Below are 26,475 nucleotides of genomic sequence, written 5' to 3' on the forward strand. Positions count from 1 at the left end.
TAACACTCAAAGTTTATGACAATTCCCATTTTCACACAAACCAAACTTTGGATTTTTTTTTTAAGACTATTGTATTTTGATAGTCTAATATTACAGATGAGATATTTTAATTTGCTCTTTCCTAATCACTATAAAGTGATGTTGAATATCTTTTCATATGTCTATTGGTCAATTAGTTTTCTTCTTCCATAATTTGTTCATATTCTTTGTCAATTTTTCTATTTGATTATTTATCTTTTTCTTATTGATTTATAGTTCTTTAACTATTCTGGATTTTCTTTGTTATATGTGTTACAAATTACCTCTTTTCAAACTATCTCATGTTTTACCTTTTTTATAGTGACTTTGTCATGCAAGTGTGATACAGTCAAGTGTATCTATTTTTTCCTTTATGAGTTGTTATGGTAGTCTTACACATGACCCCCAAATTCTTTGACACTTTTCCCGTTAAGGAGGTCTATATCTCCCCTTGAATCTGGACTGTATGAGCCCTTGAACAATAGAGTATAGCAGAGGAGGTATTGTGCCAGTTTGGGGGCCCAGGCTTTAAGAAATTAGCAGCTTCCACTTCCTGTCTCTTGGGTTGCTTTTGGAATATAACCACCATCCTGTGAGGAAGCCCAAGCTGCCTCATCCTGCAGCAAGGTCTATGTGAACAGCAACCAACAGCTAGAATGAACATACTGTCTATGTGAGTGAGCCATCTTGGAAGTGGATCGTCCAGCCTCTGTCAAGCCACCCCAGTGGACATAATGTGGAGCAGAGACCAGCTGTCCCTGCTGAGCCCTGCCCAGATTTCAGATTCTTGAGCACAATAAATGACTGTTGTTTAAAGCCATTAAGTTTTAGGATGATTTGTTTTGTAGCTGGAGTAGTTGTACTTTGTGTATCTTATCTAGAAAAGCCTTTCTTACCCTGAGATCAAAAAGATATTTTCCTTATTTTTGTAGAATGTGTTCAAAGATTGAGTTTTCTTAGTTTCTATAATGTATTTGCTACTCATTTTTTTTATTGTGGTAAAATGCATATAATGTAAAATTTGCCATTTTAAAGTGAACAACTCACTGGCATTTAGTACATTCAAAATGTTTTGTAACCATCATGCACTGTCCAGTTTCAGAACATTTTCATTACCCCAAAAGAAACCCTGTACCCATTTATAGCTTGTATTATGTGTGGCTTGATACGGGGCTCTAATCTCTTTCTTCCAGGTGTAAAGCTAGTTTTCCCAATATGGTTTATTGAATCGCTCCTCTTTTTTCCCACAAATTTAAAATGCTATCTCTATCATCTGCCAAGTTCCCTATATAAGAGGGCTGTCAAGAAAGTATCCAGGCATTGTATGCATAGCTGGATACTGTCTAGACCGCCATAGTATACTTAGGTTTGTTGCAGGGCTATTTATTCTTCTCAGTTCTTTCACCCTGGGATTTTAAAAAGTAAACTTATGTTTTAAATATACTGCCTCGTGATTAGACTTCTTGCCAACATCCCTTTAGTTGTTCTCTCAGTATAGTTATATATGTATATTTTTCCCTAATAAACTATAACAGATCTCTGAATGGCCTTTTATGTGACAAGGTTGCCAGGACTTTGCAAAGTTACATTCCAGCTTTATTGAAACTTAATGTATTTTATATATTTATGCGTAAAATCATATGATCCTATTCAGATCATCTAACTCGATGTTATTTTTAAATGCCTCTTGATAGTGATAGTCATATGTTGAATTTGAAATTTTGTATTTGGAGAGATTATAGCTTTAAATAGGATTATTCTTAAGTGTTCTACATATCTTTCTACTATTCCACACTGACCTGAGCCGGTGTGCTCATGCCCTACTTTAGGCTCTTTTTGGTAAATATTGGCAGCCATTTGAAGAAGATAAGGACTAGCTACTTCTTGCAGTCTCATTATTAGGTTATAATGAAAGCAAATCTCAGACCAAATTCTACTGCACATATAGACACACACGTAGAAATTTAGTAACTAAATATTAACAAGCAGGCACAGGCAGTTCTTGTAACATGAGGAAACCCCATCTCTCAGTCCTCAGAGGGGCTCTGACTAACACCTTGCAGAAAAGGGGTCACTTAAGGAAGAATTCTGCTTCCTTCATACCCACCAACAGGCAAACAGAATCCTTCACATTTCAAACAGAATATCAGAGTATTCAATTCAAAGGAAGGCATCATGCATAAGGGAGAGGCACCCATGCTCTAATGGATTCCTAGGCTCTATTCCTGAAAGGGTAGGCCAAGTCTTTAATGCTTTTTAGCTAGCCTTTATTTCTTAAATGCTTTTTATTTCACAAATGGGACCCCATTTTTATATTCATCATGCTAGTTATAGCTCACTATTTTCACCAATGAATTTTTTTCTGATATTCAATATGGCAATTAGCAAAGGATCAGTTGTCCATAGAAATACAAGATAGTAGAGTACAGTAGCCACCTCTGGAATATGAATGTTTATTGTGACTAAAGTTGACTATTCCCTAGATTGTATATTTGTTACTTTAGCTCACATCACATGATCCCAGTGTATAATATATTTTAAGTATTTCAGAGTAAATTGCAGGCATCATAATCATCATGTATACACTGTTTTTTACTAAAGTAAAAACATTTCCTAAAAGAGAAATATTAATATCAGTTCTGCTTATAAACTCTATGTAGACTTTTAATCCATATTGACTACTCAGAGAGGGGCATTTTATTGACACAAAAACACTGTATTTTACAATTGTTAGTTCCCATCAAATTATTGTCTGCTTCAAATTCAGTTGTATCCTGGTGTGATTCTCAGGTTATTTTGAAGCTTTATAACAATGCTCATGTTAAAAAATCAATTGCTGTTTGTAACTCTTGAATTTTTGGATACAAATCTTCAAGATTCTTTATTGCTTTATTTACTGAAATTAAAGTAGAAATCAGGACTATTCATATAAGGTGAGGTTTTCCTTCTTCACACAGAATGCTAAGGAATCTAAAACTAAAAGTATCAAAAACAATGTAGTATTTTGTGATAGAACAATTTGGAAATATAATGTGTTATTGGTAGAAATTAGTTGTGTTCATTCTTTCTGTCGTCTCTTGTAGCTATTGTCACGTAGCATGCTTTATAGCAGTATGATAGGCAAGCAGCTGCCTTCACAGCCATTGCCAGTACTAAAGATTTTTCTAGGCTTTTAGCACTCTTCTTTCATCTGTAAGGACAGGCAAGGCAGCTGTCTTTATGTATTGGTGTAGGGTTGGCATGGTTTGCTAAGGCAGCTGCTAGACTGACTTCACAGCTGGGGGAAGAGTGCTTGGTATTAACAACAAAATTTAACGGAAGTATGAAAAAGACAATGAATGGGGGGTGTCTTTTAGATCTTGGTCACTTGGGGTGAAATAGGGCTATTGATTCCTCCTAAAAATATAGATAATTAATGGAAAGATATTGAAGTAGTTTTGATTGGGTTTGCTGCAACTTTTTTTTTTTTTTTAATCTTTTAGAATCTCCTCTATCCTGAGTGATTTAGGGCAAGGACATAGAATTGTGGAGTTTTTTTGTTTGTTTTATTGTAAAATGGACCACATATGCAAAATTTTTTTTATCTGTAGACAACATGAGTTTTTTTTCTTATAGTAGCCATAGTTATAATAGCCTGTTAGATAATTTTAAAATATTTAATTTTTAGTTAGTATTTTAAAAGCAATCTCAAGACCAGTTTAGTTAACTTTAAATAATAAAAGTACACAAATACTAGTCCAGTGTTGCCCAGAGATCAGTTTTAATCAAGTCAATGAAAACACTGGTATTTTTAAGAAATGTTGGGTAATTTCATATTGACCATGTAACCGCTCTCACTTTAGACTTCTAGAACTGATCCTCTCAACATTTTTTGAGAAATTTTATGAAAGAAATGAGTTTTTGAAACCAGATAGATACTAACATTGCCTGAAGTTGGGGCATTTAGCCAAAAATTTAGGGATAATTCGGAGATTTTGAGACTCAACTTCAAAATCTCAGAGATGTCATGCCTTTACTTTGAGGATAGTCAGTTCTTAAAATTTAGCTATCTTTAGGTAGCTATAAAGTATTGTTCATGCTAATGACAATCTGTGGATCTGTTGAAATTGTAACTATTTTTACCTGAAAGGGCTGTGCTTCTTCCAAATGTATCACTACCTTGAATGCAGCCTGGATTGGCAGTGGAGAGTCAATGCAGTCTTGCTTGCCATCTATTAATCCACTTTTCTCTTGGTCTAAAAGACTATACTGGACCTCTTTGAGCAAATCAGAAATGTTCTCCTTTTTACCCTGCAGTCATTGTGTTCCGATGTCTTGTCCCCTCAATAAGAAACTTTGTGTGCTACTGGGGGGGTCTAAGTTAAGTCTCAGATCTCCAGATGCATTATCTGATTTAGCTTCCTTAACCTTTTCAACAAATTTCTTTGCCATCTGACCACATTAAAATAAGTTAAATGTACATACTATGCTTTATCTTCTTCCACAGCAACTGGTCACAGTAATTAGCATGATCATGAACATAAAAATCATTTTTCATTTTAATCCCCTTCTCCCTCATTTACAATATTGAAGCCACAAATTCTTATGATGGATAATGCAATGGAAGATATACATGCTTAGCTTCCCTTTAGAGCTGAATAAATTATTGAAACAGTTTTCCCTTTCATTGCAACTGACATATCTTTGGCAGGGAGCTTACCTTTTCAACATTTAAAACCCAACTTCTCAAATTCATTTCTACCTCATGTGTTCATGTGAGCTAATTTGACTACAAAATAATAATAATAACTGAGTTTAAAATTTTAGGAGAACTGTGTTTCATTATAAGCAGCATGTCGATTTAGGAGGACTAGAGGACTAGAGATTTGACTATGTGACTTCTCAGAGATCCCTGAGAATATAATTTTGATACTATATTTAGTTTGTTTTGTTCCGCAGACATCTTATCAATAATTGATTAAATGGGGGAAGTGAGCTGAAGACCCCTGTCTGGTTTTAAGATCATACAAACACAAAATGTTATATACAGAGAATAATAGAAGGTGTAGAGGATAATAGTTACATCTTTGTGCTATTTGGAACAGCTTTCTTCCATTGATGATCTGGAAAAATAGAGGGAGACTGAGCCAATGAATGGAGATCAAGATGTTATACTGCCGCATTTGGAATCAAGGAAGTGTTAGAAGATTGGAGAATTTTCCTATATTTTTCCAAATGATTAAGATTATATCTCTTACCTTTTCTTAAAGACCTACCCTTTCTAGGGTTGAGACTAGAGTCTCACTAACCTGATTTAAAATTTTAATTTTATTTTTAAACATAGGCTTATATCACTGATTTGTCTATTGGTAGGAAAAAGGGATTTTAAGTATTAAAAAAGTGATGGCTTCCTTTCAGGTATTTCAATACCTAGGCCCAAAAAATAATGAAGTAAAAATCAATGTTGTGTGCTTCATTGCTTTTTCATGTGTGAGAAAACTTTTCAACAGTTCTTTCTACCCCAAGGGTACTATAGATTGCTTGTACTGTCAATACTTTTCTCCATTTCTTTTGTCCAGTACAATACACATCCTTGTCCCTTTTTTTGGGAGTGGTGGTAGAATTTCACCCACCATTTAAAATGTAGATGATGCATTGTTTGGAAAAGTTGGCTTTGAAAAAAAGTAGTTTAAATCTAAGTGAATTATCACTTAGGTTGTGTGTGTACCTAGACCAGCAACCTGATACTGTGGGAAAGCTACAAGCCACCTTTGGAGATGGTAAAAAAAGAAAGATTCTGCTGTATAGTTTCTTTTGCTGTGCAATAAAGGCAGGACTTCTTAATCACTTAATCAAATTTGGAAAGAACAATAGACATCCTGTGAGTCTAATGTCAAAAGCAAAATTTATAAGAGAAACTTTAAAAATCATTTCTTCTCAGCTATCACCATACTCTTACTTCCTAGAAGAGTAAGAGAGTTCATTTTACTAGCATATGAATTATGAAAAAATGTTCAATGAATTTTAAACCAAAGCACCAGATGATGTGTACAGTAATGCCTCATTTATCATGAATAAGGCTCCTGTAATGACAGCTCTCCAGAACCTGAAAATAATATGGAGTTCTAAAAACAGTGGCCACCAAACCTCTGTGTTAAAACCTGGCATCTTTTTATCAGAGATTTTTGCTTGATATACAAATCATTAATCTTATTTCAAATGTAAAGAATCAGAATATCTGAGGATGAGGCCTAAGAAATCAGCCTTCAACACATCCCACAAGTATTTCAAATGCTTACTAAAAATGAAGACATTGCTTCTGGCCCCCATAAAGAGCTTCATCAAGCCTTATTGATATGTGTTTCTTAATAAAATCATTTATTGTGCCAGCTAAGAGGAAATTATAAGTGGTTTACTTCTAAAAACCATATATGAAATTGAGGTAAGTTCCAGGGCAGCAGGAAGAATAATGATAACATTGTGGAAAGAGACCAGAAAACTAAAAGATATACGCCTTAAGAGAAACTTCTATATTGGAATATTTAATAACAGATTTTCTTAATGATGATTGAGACCAGGCTGATTTGTTTTGTTTTGTTTTGTTTTTTATTACAACATGACTTGTGCAGTAAATTTTAAAATGCAGTTATGTTCATAATAACCTTAAAAAGTCAAGGTTTGGCGTGGTAGCTGGCCACGCCACTTTGGGAGGCCAAGACAGGAGGATCGCTTGAGGCCAGGAGTTTGAGACCAGCCTGAGCAACATTAGCGAGACCCCATCTCTACATAAAAATTTTAAAAAATTAGCTGGGTATGGTGGTGCATGCCTGTAGTCCCAGCTACTTGGTAGGCTGAGCCAGGAGAGGATCACTTGAGCTAGGAGTTCAAGGTTACAGTGAGCTGTGATTGGGCCACTGCACTCCAGCCTGGATGACAGAGTAAGACCCTATCTCTTTAAAAAAAAAAAAAAAAGTAGTCAAAAGATTAAAAAAATAATAATGAACTGAATGATGACTTAGAAAATGTTTGATTGCATGACTGCATCATAATGAGACTTAAGGAATCAGTATGCCCCTCAGCAAGCATTGACTTTGTCAAAGGAATGTTGTCCTGCTTTCAAATTTGTAAGAAGTGATGCAGCCACTAAAGATGTTTTGTTTTGTTTTGTTTTTTAATGTGAGCAAAATCATTTGAAGGGAAGGCTGAAAATCATTAGTAAAAGCTGAGTGAGGTAACTGAACCCAACCTTAAGGAATTTGGAAAGAACTGCCCTGATCTTTCATGATTGCTAGCACATTGATGGAAACTAGAAGTTGAAGCAGTAGTTGCCACAGATACCCTGCCACCTTCCTTCCCCCTCCACAGCCAGCTCAGCACATCCAAAGAATCCTGTACGTATAGATTTTATGTTAAATGTTTGATTTTACTTGACAAATACTTGTTAATGTAGGTAAAGATTAATTTTGTGTTCCTTTTTCATTTATTTGCTTGATCAAATCAGGGTTCCCTGGACAGAAAACCCATTTATACCTCTGGGCCTATAGTCTGACTTCTCTAGATATCAGTTAGGTCATAACTTGACAGCTTAATGTACTTTTTTAATAGAGTTACAACACAGTTGTTCAGTTAGGTATAAGTTCTGTATGTCAAACTCTTGATTTGAATTAATAGGAGGAGCATGCCCTCCACCTGTGTCTTGGTAATATGGCATTCAAATTTCACTTGATAGGTAAGCACTCCCCTGCAAAATGTTTATTCAGAATTAAAGAAGGCATCTATACATCCTTCAAAAGTTGGACTATTTGTTGACAGATCTTCACATATTGAGTTTGCTCTTCCTTTAATTTTATTTATGAATAGCATTTGGTTTTATACTAGTGAACACACACACACACATACACACACGTAAAACTAGATGAGTTAATTAGCTTCTAGAAAAATACTTCTTTAAAAATATAACATGAACTCTGCTTGTAAACAGTGAGGAGAAATCTAGTTCAGAACACTTTTTATCACTTTTCCAGTGATCCTTCTTAAATACATGTAGTAAACTGATGTCACTTAAAAGAGTACAGCTCTGTGTCTCTGATTTATTTAACAGCTGCTTTACAAACATATTAAATGTAAAGTATCAGAGAATACCTTTTCATTCTTTAAAAATAAAACCAGGCCGGGCGCGGTGGCTCACGCCTGTATCCTAGCACTCTGGGAGGCCGAGGCGGGAGGATCACTCGAGGTCAGGAGTTTGAGACCAGCCTGAGCAAGAGTGAGACCCCGTCTCTACTAAAAATAGAAAGAAATTATCTGGCCAACTAAAAATATATATAGAAAAAATTAGCCGGGCATGGCGGCGCATGCCTGTAGCCCCAGCTACTCAGGAGGCTGAGGCAGTAGGATTGCTTAAACCCAGGAGTTTGAGGTTGCTGTGAGCTAGGCTGATGCCATGGCACTCTAGCCTGGGCAACAGAGCGAGACCCTGTCTCTAAATAAATAAATAAATAAATCAACCAACCAACCAAAAAGTAATCTCCATATTAATCCAATTAAGTAGTGTAGGGTAATGTCACACCATGAAAGGTAAAAATAAAGTCTGGGCCGGGCCCAGTGGCTCATGCCTATAATCCTAGCCCTCTGGGAGGCCGAGGTGGGTGGATCGCTCGAGGTCAGGAGTTCGAGACCAGCCTGAGCGAGACCCCGTCTCTACTAAAAATAGAAATAAATTATCTGGACAACTAAAAATATATATATAGAAAAAATTAGCTGGGCATGGTGGTGCATGCCTGTAGTCCCAGCTACTTGGGAGGCTGAGGCAGTAGGATTGCTTCAGCCCAGGAGTTTGAGGTTGCTGTGAGCTAGGCTGACACCACGGCACTCACTCTAGCCCAGGCAACAAAGTGAGACTCTGTCTCAAAAAAAAAAAACATTAAAAAAAAAAAAAATCTGCATCATCTTTGATTTAAAAGAAGAAAAACATCGTTATTTTCTGTTTAGTTCATTTCTACCAATAACTACACACACAATTACACAAATTTTAGTTATTTGTTATTTGTATTGTTTTAATCTACTAAAATTTAGAGGTACATTTAACATGGTCTGGTTTTTCAGGGCAAGAAAACCAGTACCGATAAGCTATAACTGTATCATTAAACTTTTTGAGCTATAATTTTGTGATGACCTACTACAACTTAAAGTGAGAAATCTAAGAGTTTTTCTGTTCCCAGTTCCTTAAATTATTGTTCTGACCACCTCTTCCTATTTGTCTCTACTATAGCTTTCAAGTGAAATTTTACGTGATTTTCAAGGGAACTGTTTTTGAAAACCCAGGAAAATGTCCATGTATCTTTGAGAAGAAATGAGTTACCCCTTATCTCCTTGATGATAATAAATTTATCATCTATTCTAAGAGGCAATAATGCAGGGAGGATTTTTTTCTTGTTATAAAACTAAGAGCATATTATTATAAAATAGAAAAATATATTATCACACTACCATAAGATAATACTATTAACATTTTTATTTTTTCTAAGCAAGCAAAGATTTTTAAAAACTTGGGTTACCATCATATGTCATATTTCGTAATATCTTTTCATTTATTAACATAGTGAATATTTTCTTTATTACAGTCTCTTAAATTTTTTTTTGGTATATAGTATTCTATGTAGATATGTATCATAACTTATTTAACTAGCCCCCTGTAGTTGGATATTTAGGCTGTTTCTAAATTGTTTCTATTTTAAATAAAGTACAGTAAATATCCTTTTGCCTATCTCTTCTCACTTGTGTTGGATAAAATCCTAAAAGTAGAATTGCTGGACCAAATGGTATAAACATTCATATTGCCAAATTATTCTCTTTTAGAAAGGTAGTACTAATTTAAAATCCCAACTAGTTCATTCCTTTGCAATCATGGGCACTCTTTTTTTATATTAACCATATTGGTAGTGAAAGTACCTAGATTTAATTTGCTTTTATTTGAACATTAGTGAACTTGAGGATTTTTTTTTCTTTTGTCTAGGGAACAGATCGAGGTTACTGGCTTATAATATGTAGTTTTTCTTCTGGTAAATTTCTAGTCATATCTTTGTCCATTTGCCTCCTGTGTCTCCATTTCTTTTACTTCTGTAAGCCAAATTATTACTTTTAGGTGAAAGTGAACATGATAGAAAAGTCTTTCTTAGTATAAAATACCAAAATGTGATATTCTTCTACTAGCTTATGTTGTAAATATTCTGCAGGGAACATATAGTTTATGAGTGTTCTACTCTCGAGAGTATGTTACCATTTTTTAGTGTTTTATTTGGATTTATCACTCTACAAACATAAATGACATTCTAGAATATTCTCACAATTGGATAACTCCTTTTTATTAATATACCTTTAGGGATCTTCATCTTTAAAGTCAACACTCTTCAGCTGATCTCAAGTCTAAGTTCATATGAAATCAAAAAATAAACTTTACTGTGTTTTCAGGGTTTGGACTTAATAGTAGATGGCAGATGTAGTTGTCTGTTGTGTTAAACAAACAAACAAATAAAAGGGAAGAGGAAGGGAATGAAAGATCATTTCCTTACCAGGCAATCACATAGTTTATTGTCTAGGAAATAAAAAAGAAGAAGAAGAAGAAAGAAAGGAAAAGAAAGAAAGAAAAAGAGAAAAGAGCCAGTTTTGTGTACTGTCGAGCACACAGATGTTCCTCTTGGCAGCCATACAGTACTAGTCAGGATTGGGGTTTTTGCAGACGTAGAATGTGAGGCTTCTTTGTTGGAGACAAAGTGTTGCCTGTGGTGGGAATTGCTGCAGTGATGGGAAAGTATCGTAATGTATTGTTGGATTACTGTGATTTTCAATAGAGACAGTACATTAAAGTAGCTTTGTGGGCAATGGATTGTTTCAGCCAAGCCTGGCTAATAACACACTCATTTTGGCAAACTCTATTTAAAAGGTAGAACTGGCATCGTTTTGTGGTCATGGAGCTTGTCCCACACTTGGGCATCAGAATTACTTTCGCAAACACTAGTTTTTAACAACCAATTTATTTAATGTAATTCAACAAAAGAGTTTGTGACTGTAAAGTTAGAACTGTAACCACTTTTCAAATGGAACCATTTTTTTTTGTTAATTGCTAAACTAGTTTTTTTCAGAGCTTTTATAGAAATATCTTTTTAATTGAGTTGCTTCTTCTTAACCCATTTGTTCATTTAAGATAAGGTTTTGTTACAAACTGTTATAGAAAGTACATGATTTACATGTTTTATATTTTAGCAGCCTCTTTGTGTGTTTATTGTTTAAATATAAATGCTGTATTGTGAAATGTTTAAACCATATGTGTAAGTCTGATAGATAGAAAGCAAAGATGAGTATTCCTTAATTGGCTTACCAGTATTATCTTTCCTGGTCTTTCACCAGGAGAATTATTAATAGAACAATTAGCTGTGCTGTACTGGATGTTAACCTAGATGTTAGCTGTATTTTAAGGTTAGAATGTAAACTTTAAGGATTGATAATTGAATGGTTTTTAGTTGTCTCTCTTTTCCACCTTTTATGTTAAATATAATACTAAACAAATTTATATGGCCTTTTAATTGCTTACGTAAAATTTGAACAGGAAATGAAAGGAGACTATAAACAATAGTAGAAGCAGGAAACTTTAAGATCAGTTAGGAGCGGTTGTGGAATTAGAGATCGAACTAATGTGTTCATGGAGGTTTACACCTTGTAAGGACCATAGATATTTACTCAACCATCTCTTTTTAAAAAAAAAAGTAAGACCCAGAGAAATTAACCAGTAATAACCTGTTGAGTGAGGAGTTGGAACTAGGTTATAAATCTCCTAATTCTCACATCTAAACACTCTCTTTTACATACTTCAATTTCATTCAATCAAGGCAACATTCATTTACTGAATTACTACTCTATTGAAGGATTCATCAGATGTTTATCACGGAAAAAACCTACATTCCAGTTAGTAAACAAGGAATGCAATCATTAAAAGTTGATAACAAAAGATTTAAATAGTGGTTCAAGATAGTAATGGGAGCCATATCTCAGAGCACTGCTTTTTTAATGGCCATATGAACTGTTAAATGATAATTATTCTTGAAACTTAGTAAAAGGATAGGTATCTCCAAGCTGGGGTAGTCAGAGGAAGACTTTCTTCATAGAGGTTATATTTTGAGGTGGATCTGGATTTTCTCATCTGCCTCACTGGTGAATTCCTACTCATTCCATAAAATTTAACATAAATTTCAGCTCTTCTCCATAGAGTTTCGTGATATTTTGTTTTGCTAATAGAATTCTTTACATTTCCATATACCTCTAGTATAATGAACAACATTTCTTTATGATTGTTCATCTCCCATACTAGACTCTATAAACTCCTTAAGATCACAGACTTACTCATAAGCTCCTGAATATCTGCTTGGCACATAATGAGTGATTAATATGTGTTTCAGATAAATTAAACATTTGCTTGTACTCAACACAAATAGGAATTCATATGACAGTAACACCTTGTTATGGACTGAATTGTATTCCCACCCCCAGCCCCAGCCCATGTATATGTTGAAGCCCAAACCCCCAATGTGAGTATATTTGGAGATAGAACCTATAAGGAAGTAATAAAGTTTAAGTGAGGTCATAAGGGTGGGGCCCTACTCCAGTGGGATTGGTGGCCCTATAAAAGGAGGAGGAAACATGAAAGAGCTGCTCTTTCTCTGCATACACCAAGAAAGGGCCATGTAAGGACATAGCAAGAGGGTACCCTCTGCAAGCTGGGAAGAGAGATTCTAACAGAAGCTGAGTTGGTCCAAACCTTGATCTTGGACTTTCAGCTTCCATAACTGTGAGAAAATTGATTTCTGTTGTTTAAGACACCCAGTCTGAGGAATTTTGTTATAGCAACTCAGGAAGACTAATACACACATACATAAGCAAACAAATGTAGCAGTACACATTGCTTTAGAAAACAAAAATGGTCCTGCCTCCTCAGATCTCACCACACATCTTTGAAAACTTTGTCAGCTGCTGTCTACCTTCCTAAGAATCTAATCCTGCAGAGGCAGTTTGCCGGCCCCAGACAGCCTGGCAGCCAGGCCCATGCCAATTATGACAGAAGCACACAGTTCCACACACAAATGAATTGTTTGTTAAACCAAGAAGAATACCGAATATTAAAGGACTAAGCTCAGCTCTACCATGATGCCTAGTGAATTCTCACCAAGACAGACAGTACCGTCAGTAGGGTTAGATGTGGCTGCTGTGAGCCTGAATGTGGTGTGCCAGCATAGCCACGCTCTCACTGCAGTGCGTTTGTCCACGATGGCTTTTCTGACTAGCACTTCATCCTCCCTATCAGTGTCTTTCTACCCTTGTTCCCTACAGTTCGTTTTCCACAGAGCAGCCACAGTGGTCTTAAAAACAGAAATTCAATCATTTGCTTTCCCTCCATAGGCTTTCCAGAGCACCTAAAATAAGCCCCAAACTCTTCATTGGGGGTAGGAAGCCATACCTGGCCTGCTTCCTTGCCTTCCTCTCTGACCTCTGAGTCCCGCCAGTCACCCAGTACTCCCAGCCACCCTGGCCTTCTTTTGGGTCTTTAAACATGCCAACTTTTCCCTGCCTTTGAGCCTTGGAACTAACTCTGCCTCTGCCTGGAGTGCTCTGCCCCCATCTTTGCATAGCTGGCTCCTTTTTTGTCATTCAGGGCTCTACTTAAATGTCCCCTCTTCAGAGATGCCATCCTTCACCAGCCAGTCTAATGTTGTCCCCTAGTCCCTCTCTATTATATCACCTTGTTTGCATTTTCTGCATAACACTTACTAGTATTTGATTTGGTGGTTTGTTGATTTATTGTCTTTCTCTCTCTACCACAGTGTAAGCTCTAAGAGTACGGGAACCCTGTCTTTCTTATTTGCTGGTTATTCCAGCCTCTAGAGCAGTACCTGCTACAGGTGGGCCTTTACAAAACATTTGTGAAATGAATAAGTGAATGAATGAATGAACCAATGAACAAATTGACAGGTTGGAGGCTCAGGCCCAGGGCAAGTACTCCTGTGGGGCCTATCTCCCACAGGGCTCATATTCTGTTCCCATATCCTCAGTCACCTGGTTCCTGCTGTCAACAGAAAGGCCTGTTGGACCTAGAAACACACTTCCTGAAAAGTCCGGCTGCTATTGCTTAGCCAGTAGATTAGAAGCCTTTAGCTAATTGATACCCGTCAAAGTTAAAGTTTTTTGAACACAACATCTTTGAAAACTTCTTTGTCAGCTGCTGTCTAATCCCAACAGGAGACAACCCTCCTGCCAGTCAATTTGCCAGCTCCAGCAAACCTCACAGCCAGACCTACATTAGTTATGACAGAGAGTAGCTGTTCTGTACCTGAATTATTTCTTTGGTAAATCAAGGCCTGCCTGACTGGACTTTTATTGAGCATTTACTAAGTCCTTTATATACATTTATCTCATATAACCTTCTCAGCAATCCTATGAGTAGGAATTATGGTGATTCCCATTTTACAATAATGAGGAGCTAAATACCTTGCCCGAGGTTACATAATGATCATAGAGTTGTTCACATAAAAGGAGTATATTGGGGAACAGAATTGTTCTTAAACACTGTCAGTTTGTTATCATAGTTTTAGTTATTTCTGACTAGTAAACCAATAAAGTGGCTGTCTTTACCTATTAACATGACATGATATATGCTCTCTGGATAGAATTCTATTGTTCCTTTATTCATCTTTTCTTGGCAAGTTAAAAAGCTCTAGGATCTTGAAATCTTTTCCCATTTTGCAGCCACTGATTTAGGAAGTCCATTTACATGGGAAAGGAAAGCTTGATGCAGATAACCTCTAAAATATAGAATTTGATAGGAAATGAATGCTCATCAATCTTAGGATTTCTTTTTAGGAACTACTAATTTCTTCTTAGTGAAGAAAAAAAATTAGGATACTATTTTACCCTGTTTTGCTTTACTTTAAAGGCATAAATATTTGTTCAGAGATATTTATATTAGTCAAAATATACCTTACACTGTACTTTTGGAATATTATTATTATTCAAGTGATGTTTTCTGGGTAGTAAAAGATTTAAAATAATGTCATCTAATCCCAAGGAACTTGCCTCAACCTCCTACTTCCACCAAAATAAAAACAAAAGCAAACAAAAAAAATAGATGCTTTAATTTTTTTAATTCAAATTCTGAGGCATGTAATATTTCTTTCTTTTTTTTTTTTTGCAGAATTTTATTCCAAAGATATTTGATTCTTGACAATATTTTACTCTATTAGTGTTTAGAGCAAAGTCACCCTAGAAATACCAATCTGCTTAGAAGCAATTTCTTTTCTCAGGTCAGAAGCAAAAATATCATCAGCTTGGTGAGCAAAAGCACCCTGGTCACTGTGTAGTCACACTCCTGTTTTGACAGGACTGTCCCAAAGATCAGGGAATACTTGCAACATTCTGGGTAACACATTGTCAACACCTATGCTCCTCCTCAGGATTTAAAATAAATGAATGCAGCTTTGAGTTTGGAAGGCGAGTTCAGGAGCACATATGACAGTGGTGGAATGCAGACTTGTCCAAAGATCTCAGTCCCTTAGTTTGCAGAAATAGTTGCAGAGATGTTTTAAGTAGCATTTGAAAATATGCGTTTACTGTAATTTTCTACAAGCATGTATCAAATGCCTACTGTATATAGTGTAGTGCAGTGCTACAAAGTAGAAGTTCAAAAGTGCCACACTGACATAGATTTATTAAAGAGGAATGTAGATAACAGAAAAAATAGCCTCATTTGACCTCCTTAGGTCTCTTTATCATTTGTATACTAGAGGAGGGTAATTTAGGAGTTGACTACCCAGGGAAGTGATTAACATAAGAGGTAAAACATCTGTGTTGGCTGGTCAATTAGGTGGCAATTCTATCTGAAACACACTGTAACTGGCTGTTTAGCCAGCAGTCACACCCAGAGTCATCTCTAGCTTCAGGTTTGAGCCAGATGAATAAGCTAGTCATGATAATGGATATTGCTATCTGGAAATAAGGCGCCTATGGATGTGGTAAATCACTAATGAGAGTATTGTGCTTCATGGTCTGAAGGAGTTAAGTGATGAAAGGTAAACTGAAAGGTAATCAGATTTTAAATTTTTTAGTATACAGCTGACATACCTTCTGACTGTTTGGCTGTTCCTTTTTCAGCCTGCTTTCCAGCTTTCATGCTTCCTGGTGTAGGAGACCTAATAGACTTTCTGAATCACAGACTCATAAATTTTAGAAATGAAAGGAATCTTGAAAGTCATCTAATTCAGCCCTTACTGAATTCAAACTCCATCACTGCCACAGTGGTCATCCATGTTGTAAATTCCACCTGATTTCTGCCATTATTATGTAAAACAACTGATTTCCTTTCCAGCCAGCTCTGTTAGAAGTTCTTCCTCAGATTATACTGAAATGTGCTAAGTCTGTCATCCTATAGCCTCTGCCCATTTGTCTTATTTCTACTTTTTGGAGGCACTCAAAATGGTCACAGAAAATAAATACTGTCGCCTTTGTAATATTAAAGCCTTTCAAATTCAGATAGGTTCAAGGTCCTCTTTCTACTTTTTTTTCAACCTGCTGAATACCTTCCTTTCTCTGAGTTCTTCATTCAACATAATACAAGATTCTTTCACCGTCCTCTTCTGGATAGACTCCAAGTAATTGATCAGTGACCCTTCGATTGTGTTGCGTGGAACAGATCACAATATTCTGGATATGGTCAGAAAAGTAAAAGGAGATTGGGATTATTATGTGGAATTACATCATTATATGGAATATATACTTCTAATTCAGCCTAAAATTACATGAGCTTTTTAGGGGAGCAAAACTACATTGTTGACTCTTAATTGAGTTTGCAGTGATCTAAAACCACCTTCTTACGTGAAATGACTTTAAACCACTTGCTTTTCTGTACTTGCATAGTCGATTTTCTTTTTTAGTTTTAATTTCACAGAAACTTTGAGACTTCAGTGCCCTCTGATTTTAATAAATAGCATGAACTTGAGTATTTAATTAATGTATCCAGAGTTGAGGATGCAAAGGGCAGATATTAGGGCCTCTAAGTGTCAAGTCACAAGCTTTATTCTGTTCTCTGAGGGTCTTTTTAAAACCAACCTAACATAACCCTGGTCAGCGTGGGATGGGAGTCTTTGTGCTCCACCCTTTGCCCCTTCTTCTCCCTTTTGTACTTCACCTCCCCTCATTGACACTGGTTTTTGTCCTATGGAAGGCTGTTTAAAACACTCTGGATTGCATGGAATCTGTGGCATGGGTCTGATTCTTTTATGAAAGATTTTCCTCTCTGACTGTTGCCAGCCTACACAGGCTACTGCGATAACAGTCTCTTTTAAGTGTTTGGCTTTGCAGAGGTATCTGATAAAGTCTTGTCTCTTGTTGAAAAGGCACAGAAGTGAGGATGGACCTTCTAAAGTGTGCATAGACTGAGAAATTGGCAGAGTATGGCTTTTCACTCCATTTTTGCCTCTGGGGGTTGGGAGGAGGAGGGAGAGGGGATAGTTTCTTTATTTCTTACTGGTATTCCCTTACCTCATGTAGGTGTTGAACAGGTGTTTGTCAAAAATTCAACAGTACCTATTCAATAAATAACTAATTCAGAGAGACAGAAACAAGGAAAAAAGAAAGAAGAAAACTGGAAATAGGTGGTACAATAAATTTAGAACTTTTCTGTTGTCTTAATGTAGTCAAAAGTACAAGGAATTAGGTAGGAATCTGGAGACATAGGTTGTACCATGGAAGGACATTATTTAGGATGTTTTAGGGATGAGGTAATCATGAGATAACACCTGCCAGTAAAGCAGTTGTCAAGCTAAAATTCGACTGGTGTATGCTAGCAAGTGTTAGGTTCTTGAGCATTGTGCAAGTGATTTTGAAAAATCACACATCTTTTGGTTGTGAAATGCAAACTCAACTGCAATAAACCTTATATAACCAAGTTAAAATGATTCAACCTTTTGTTTAGATGAAAACACATATTAACCTCTTGAATTTTCATAATGGAAAAATAATTTTGCTCCTCTCATATTTGATATTCAAAACATGTAGCTCTAAGTTTGAACTTCCACATGATGTCTATACTGCATTCACTTGTTAGGGAAATTAAGGCTTGAATTAAGCAATATTCAGCTTTGCCCAAAACTACCTCAAACCACTTGGAATTCAACTGCAGCAAACACTCAAGAGAATAACTTACAAACTCATTAACCTGTGAGTTTTGAAGAGGTCTGGGGAGCTTTGCCCCAAATGTGCATGAATCTGCAACTCTACCCTGTTGATTTTGATGGAGCAGGTCTCGGTTAGACCCAGGTATCAGGTTTTTTTTTTTTCAAAAAGACAAGAAAAAATTTTAAAAAGCTTCCACAGGCTATTCTGTTATGCCTCCCAGCCCTTACTCCCTATAGAGACACCAAGTCTGTCCCTGTAAATTACAGAGTAATCTCTGGACTTTATTATCCCCCTCCCTCAGCCCCAAGTCCCCAAACTCAAAGGATGCCTTCAGTGAGTTTTGTTATCCTGTTGTTTCTTTTATGTATGCTGAAGGTTGCTACTAGACTTGTCCATTTGAGCAGTATTCTAGTGTCTTTAATAAAATTATATTTGAAGTTATCTTTTAAGTTATCTATTATACTTTATAAGTATCAATGTAATGAATATTAAAATAGTTCCTATTTGTTGAGTATTTATTTTGTGCCATTCACTTTTCACACTTTATAATGCTTTAAGCCTCACATCAACCTTGTGAGTTGTTGCATATAACCTTCATTTTACAGATAAGTAAACAGCCCAGAAAAGGTAGGTTTTCTTTTACTCAGTCACAGGCAAATTTTTCCACACTGCCAAAATTTGCCTCTGCCAATAAATGTATATATTTTCTTCTTTCATAAAATGAAAATTATATACTACAAAATATATTCCTTTTTGCTTAGATGCCACAATACTAGCGCCAAGTTTGATCCCAGTTTTAGTCAGCATATTTCAGGTGTCTGAAAGCATTTATTCCTTCTACTTCCTTTGGATGTTTTTTGCCCCCTCCATATGTATTTAGTCATAATTTGACTAGCAACAAATATTTAGATTTTTAATCAAAATTGACTTGATATGGCTGTCAGGTGATAGGATTTTCCTTTCCTTCATTTCTTGACACATCTTATTTTGTAACTTTATAATCTTTATAAGAAAAGATTATAAGGGTCATTATTGATGTCACATGTAATATATGCATATTCCACATGAAAAAGTGAAGGTATTTACTGGACATTTAAAAATGCTCCATTTTCATATTTTTTAAAATAAATCAATGTTTGAGCAAGAAATAAAACTTACGTTTGTGATGGCACAAAATACTAGCAGGGCAAGGGTAAATAGAACTTGGTTTTAGGGAAAAACAAAATCATACATTCACACATTAGAGTTGTAGAAGAAGATTAAAATCCTTATGCAGAGTGATTGCAGTTTGAGGAAGTACATTCAGAATTATGAACAATACCTTTTACTCATTGCCACGAGGGCATGTAAGTTTCCAATTGTCAGTTATATGCATTGTTTATTTTGGCCTAATCAATAGGTGTACTCTATATATTAGTGTTTTTAAAGTGGTAATCATTAGTTATTTTTAAAGGACTTTTGATGAAAATTCAGGTATCAGAAATTATGATTATAATAATTTTCATTTCCAACTTATATCTTCTAATGACCCAAGATAATAAGTTAGGACTTAAGATTTGTGCTTTATTTAAAATTTTATAATAATGATGGGTAGAAATATTGGAGAGGAGTGGAACTTAGCACTCTGTCACTTTTATTTTATTAACCATGGTGTTGTGCTTGATGGGATAATACAGATAATACAGGTATGAGTAATCCTAAAACAGATAGGTATGTATTTAAAATAACTGGCCACTAATTCAACAGATTGTCTAGAAACCAGTTAGGGGTTATGAAATGTTGCTTGCTCATGATCACGTAGGGAATCAAAAGAAAAAAATGAGAGACTTTTGATAGGCATCTTACAGATTGAACAGAAAGAAGCAATAGACTGGATAGGTCAAGGAAACATGGCAGATGGTACTTTGAAAAAGTGGGGCAAATCCGAAATACACCAAGTAGTCTGTATGTAAGAGTTCACTTTGTTAATGGAATATTCAAGGTGGTCATAATATTTTACATAGCTAATTAAAAGGCTTAAAATTTTACATTTTGTGTCTATGTATAATCAGTTTTGTACTTAATAGTGATTTTACACTATATCAGTTTACAAATACTTAACATTTTCTGAAAGTAGAATAAAATCATACAACCACAAAAGACTTTAGGTCTTTTCTAACCCTGTGCTTTTTAATGATGAGGAAATTGAGGCCCAAACAGTTCATTTAAAGACCAAAGGATACACATTCCCACATGCTCACACACAGGGACATGGGTGCTGGCTTCACATGCAAATCGGCATGAATGACTGTGAGCGTTTATATGGATTGGAAAAAACGAATCAGTGTTAATTAAACCATTAGAAATTTTTTTCTCTTAAAAAAAAAAGAGAAAAAGAAAAATTTACCTCCATAGTCTTAAAACTTTAAGGAACTTTGAGAAAGTCAGAAAAAAATCTTAAAGGTTTTAACTTACTGGGATGAAAACATAGTTAATGATTTCAGAAGAACTATTTTAAAACTTCTGAGAATTATGATTACAACAAGACAGCTAATTTGACTAGCAAAGTCAGAATTCCTCACAATATTCTCTTCAGATACTGAGGTTGAATCCAAGCCTTCTATTTGTCGGCTTTGTATTATTTAATATATTTATATCAAAGAACTAGTCAGAGAGATTCTCTGTATTTTAAGTCTATGAGAACCATCAGTAGCATGCACTGACAGATGTTAAAGAATGTCTGTGGAAAGAATGTCAAAAACCTCTCCAAAGGAAAGTCTTTAAACCATGTCTTTAATGCAGAAATGCAAAACCAGATTTAATTGCCCTTTTCCTATACAGCTCAGACATGCAGGCTCGTTTACTGCAGCATATGGTCTGAGAAAGTGCACAGTAGAAGAGAGCAGTCCTGGTAAAGGCTGAGATTGAATCCATTTAGGCTGGAGTTCACAAAGATCAGTCAGAAGCAAGCATTTGAAGTTGAAAGAAACACACCAAGCAGTAAAAACAAGGCCATTTTCATTTTGAATGTGCTCATTGGAGACATCCTATTTGCCTTTCAAGACAACAGTATTCTGTGATTTTAATATGAAATAGAAGAATTCTGAAAAACTATCTGGATTTTTTTTTCTAATTAAAAAGAAGATGTAAAAAATAACATTGCATGAAGCTATGGAATTTTTTTCTGATAATTTAATTCATTATTTACCACTGAAAGTAATGATTTTTCTAATGGAGAGTAATTAAAATAATGAGTTTGATGGCAGCAACATGGCTTATATTTTATTTCATAGGAAAGGCATTATAAGACTAAGTGAGGTGATAAATTCTTACCACTCCTAAAGGGATTAAGTTTACTGTTCTTGCAAGAGGTCACAGGTAATTGAAAACTTAAGAAAAGAAAGAGCAAAAGAATCCGTAAATCCTCTTATACCACTGTGTGGCTTTAGGCCAGTAGCTTTACTTCCATGTACCATAATTTTTCTATCTGTAACATGGAGGATATCTCTAATTTTTTTAAATAAAAATACAGATGATATGATCCATGCTGTCAGATATACACGTGTATTAATACATATATGTAAATATATAGAGAATGACTAGAAAAAGTGATTGACTTCATTATTTTCCAAATTTTACAAAAAGACATTTATTTCTGTAATCAGAAAAAAATAACTTTTTAAAAACAGCTGAATAGCCTAAAATTTACTTGTGGACCATTTATAAATTCCTTCAGAATATCTAATCAAACATTGTGTGGAAACTGTTCATTTAATTGCCTACCAAAATTGTTTTCCAGTGACTTTTTTGAGAAGTTTGTTTCTTCATTTTCTGTTTATATAAAATTATTCTCATTTCAAAATTACAATATTTAAAGTATATATTTAGATCTTTAAAGATTTGTAGGTTTTAATCAGTAGCAATATTTTCATTCTTGTTTTTCTATAATGCTGGTATTAAACTTTAAAATAAATGATTAAGGCAGAAAGGCAAGTGAATATCAGTTTTCATTTGGTATTATAAAAAACTTGAATATTTTATTGACCAACTTGGGTCATCATGATGTTATTGCTGGTATTATATCTTTTCCTAATTTATTTACTTTTTTAATTGACAACTAAAAGTTGTATATATTTATTATGAACAAAATTATGTTTTGAAATATGTATACATTGTGGAATGGCTAATTCGAGCTAATTAATACATGCATTATCTCACATACTTATCATTTTTGGTGGTGAGAGCACTTACAGTCTACTCTCTTGGCAATTTCCAAGTACACAACACATTGTTATTAACTATAATCACTATAATATACACTAGATCTCTTGAACTTATTCCTCTTATCTAACTGAAATTTTGACCAATATCCTTTGACCTGGTGACCATGGGGGCAGTGATTCTCTCTGCTTCTAAGAGTTCAACTTTTTTAGTTTCCACATATAAGTGAGATCATGTGGTATTTGTCTTTCTGTGCCTGGCTTATTTCACTAAACATAATGACCTCCAGGTTCATCCAACTGGCACTACATTTTAATAACAGTGCAATCAATCCCAAATACTGCATACTTTGTGCTTAGACTTTTTTCCATTTTGCTTTTGTAAAATTTTACTTTGCTTTAAAAGAATATTTTAATTTTAGGAAGAAAAATATATCTGAAAACTTTTTTTCCCCTGATACTCTTTAACTTTAAAAATAAATGACGTGTTAAAGTGAATGCCAGCTTGAAGAACTGACTTGTTTGAATTTCAGTTTGGAGTATACTTTTATTGTGGTTATAAAATCTTCAAAGGTAACTTTAAGATGAAAATTCTTACACAACCAAATTACTTTTATGTGGAATACAACTATTTCTCAGATACTACTGTTAACTTATTTATCTTGAGCCAACACAAATTAAAAAGAGAATTTGAATTTCATTTTTAAACTAGGTGTTCATGTTATGATATGCAGAATTAATGGAATTTTTTTTCTTACTGTTTAGGAAGTATCAGAAGGGAACCAGGGTCCGTCTGCGGCTATTAGATCTTGAACTTACGTCTAGGTTTCTGGGAGCAACAACAGATACAACTATACTAGAGGCTGATGCAGTTCTCTTAGGACTTCAGGACAGTAAAGACTCAAAATCAAAAGAGGAACATCGTGAAAAATAAATGAACTTTGCTTAGTGGATTCACTCCTTTGTTGAACACAGATATTCATCAAGAATGCAATTAGAAAATTGTGAATAAATGATTGAATTAAGATGCAATAAATGAAAACTACAATTATATCTCTTATTAGAATTTTCTTTGGCTGTGTCCACTCCTGCCTTTTTGTTTCCCTTACCCATTTTTTTTCCTTTGATTGGGATAGTATACACTGTGCAGAGAAATTCTGTCATTCAAGAAATATGTTTTGAGTATTTTTTATATGCATGGCACTAGTCTAAATAGCAGTAAACAAATTAGACAAAATTGCTTGCCTTGTGGCACTTACATTTAACTGAGGAAAATAGACCATAAATAAGTAAAATATATAGTATATTAGACAGTGATACATGCTGAGGAGACAAAGAAAGCAAGGAATGGGTGTCCCAGTGGCAGGTTGAAATTTAGGTGTGGTTATCAGTGGAAGACCTCTGGTCACTTTTGAATAATATCTCAAGGAAAGTGGAGAGCTAGCTATGTGGGTCTCTGAGAAAGAGTTTTCCAATGAAAGGAATGGCAGTGCAAAGGCCCTGAGACAGGACTGTGCCTATCCAGATTAAGGAACAGGGAGGAAGCTATTGTAGCTAAGCATAAGAGGAGTATGAGATGAACGCAGAGAGGCAAAGGAGGCAACGTAGGTTGGCATTTATTTACAGAGGGTCATTGGAAGATTCTGAGCAGAGGAGGGATATAATCTGACATTTAGCAGGATCCCTTTGAGTAAATTGTTGAGTGACTGAAGATGAACAGAGCAGCTGCCGTGAGACCTGTAAAGAGACCGTCGCAGTAATCCAGGCGAGACGATGGCAGCTTGGACCAAGGAGTAGCAGAGGGGTGGTGAGAAGTGGTTGAAATCTGGATATATTTTGGAGATAGAGCCAATGGGAATTCCTAACATTGGATATGGAGTATGAGAAAGAAAGGAGTGAGGGATGATACCAAGGTTTTTGGTCTGAGCAGCTGGAAGAACTGAATTGCCTTCAACTGAGATAGGGAAGAGCAAGCTTGAGAGAAGTATCCAGAACTCAGTTTGAGGCATGTTAAATTTGAGATGCTATTAGCCAGGCTATTAGTAGTAGAGATATTCTGAAGGTAGTTGGATATATGGGTCTGGAGTTCATGGGAGAGATCTGAATGAGAGAGACTTGCAAATCACAGACATTTTACCATACTTCATGAATTATGTAGGTCAAGAATTCAGGTGGCGTTCAACTGGGCAATTTTTGTTCCTCATGGTATCAGCTGAAGTCACATATAGGTACCCAGCTGGCTGCTCTAGCAGAGTCCAAGACAGCTTTACTCACATGTCTGGTAGTTTGGCAGGGGTGGTTGGAAGGTTAGGTTCAGCTGGGACTGTCAACCAAAGCCCCTACACGTGGCCTCTCCAACATGGCAGTCTCCGTCTTAGACTGCTCCAGATGGCTGGCTTCCTCAGGAGGAAGCTTTCCAAGAGAGCCAGGACAAAACTACATGGCTTTTTCTGACCTAGCCTAAGAATGACACAGCTTCACTTCCACCCAGTTGGTTATAAACAAGTTCTAAGGCCAGCCCAGATTCAAGGGGAAGGAATAAGACTCTACCTCTTAATAGTAGAGGTGTGGCATTATCACATTGTAGAAGGCCAAATGGGATGTAAAATCTTGTGCCCATCTTTGAAAAATAGTCTGCCACACTACCCGTTCTCAAGGCCAAAACCAGTAGCCCTCCAAAGTCTTAAATCTAAATTTCCAGCCTTATACTCACTATCCTTCCTGCTCCCTTAACTTTGTGTACCCAATTGAGCACTTTTTCAAAAATCTTTGAGACTCCAATCCATTGACTCCCAATTTTTTCACTCATCATCTCCTTCATGCTCTCACTACCCTCCCTACCCAGCTTTAGAGTCTGGGGTGCATCGTTATAATTACTCCCCTGCAAATAAAGCACCCTTAAGTCCTGTCACCTTGCTCCCTTCATACCTGGCAAAACTTCAACCCTGATTAAATCTGTGTACCTACTTCATTTCTGCACCGAGCAGCTCAACATTATAGGAGAAATTGATTGGTATTGCTTTAGTTCTGGGTTAAGATGTCTGATTACTATACACATCTAACTTCACTCCCTCCAAAGCCTCACTGAAACTGCAATGAAGGGAGATGGATGGATGGAAAGATAGATAGATGGATAGATAGGTAGATGATAGCCATGTGAATATCCACACTGAAAAAAAATCTCAAGTATGAGAAGAACAAGCAGGCAAAGAGACAACAGCAACACAATTTTGCAATCGAGCAGAACAGAGATAGAAAAGTTCTGAGCTGGTGGTGCAAAAAGCTGAAAACCACCCTGATTTACTGCAGAATCTTCTTAATGTTCTGGAACTGCCAGTACTGGGGACTTGAGGATCTAGGAGTGAAATGCTAGGGGAGGTCAACATAAAGAGAATTGGCTAAAAGCTGAGAAACAAGAACCTAAAGTCCTCCCCCCATTCCATTTCAATGGTGCAGCTGCCCCCTCCACTCAACGTAGCTGTCTCCCACCCCAACATGAGTCTGGCAATTTAGCCTTTGGACTCTGCTATCTGCCTTCCTCTATAAAAACAGTTGTGATGGGGTGGGGTGGTAAAGGAGTAGGGCAAATGCACTAACACAAACGCACTAAGCCAGATATTTCACGGGGCTCTGAAGACTGGAAGCCAAGGAGAGTATCAATTAAGTAATCACCTTAATTGTGGAGGAAGGGTGGTCAGGAAAGAAGACAATCTGTACCTTCTGATGTTTCAGATCTGCAGCCAGACCCTGTATTCCTATTTTCACAGGCTCATCACCGGGAAATTCTTTCCCACCTCAAGGCTCGTTTTTAATCTAAACTCAATTTCCCAGGTGTACTGAGTTGAACAGTATAATATCTCTCCCCCGCCACCAAAAAAAAAAAAATTCATGTCCACCTGGAACCTGTGAGTGTGACCTTATTTGAAATAGGGACTTTGCAGATACAGTCAAGATGAGGTCATGCTGAATTGAAGCGGGTCCTGCCTGCAGTATGACTAGTGTCCTTGTAAGAAGAGGCCAATTTGGACACAGACACTCAGAGAGAATGCCATGTAATGAGCGA

The 26,475-nt window shown here is 35.9% G+C and overlaps 1 protein-coding gene across 1 annotated transcript in view; it reads left to right on the forward strand.

Annotated features, from left to right (window-relative positions):
* The window catches only part of MRPS28 (mitochondrial ribosomal protein S28), a 94,011-nt gene extending 70,546 nt beyond the window's left edge, over nucleotides 1-23,465 (forward strand). The window contains exon 3 of the mRNA XM_045561553.1: nucleotides 23,178-23,465. Within this exon, the coding sequence (XP_045417509.1) occupies nucleotides 23,178-23,346 (169 nt within the window). The 3' untranslated portion in view covers nucleotides 23,347-23,465. The remainder of the gene's footprint in view (nucleotides 1-23,177) is intronic.
* Nucleotides 23,466-26,475: the final 3,010 nt, after the last annotated feature.

This window comes from Lemur catta, chromosome 9 (genome assembly GCF_020740605.2).
Source record: "Lemur catta isolate mLemCat1 chromosome 9, mLemCat1.pri, whole genome shotgun sequence".
NCBI lineage: Eukaryota > Metazoa > Chordata > Mammalia > Primates > Lemuridae > Lemur > Lemur catta.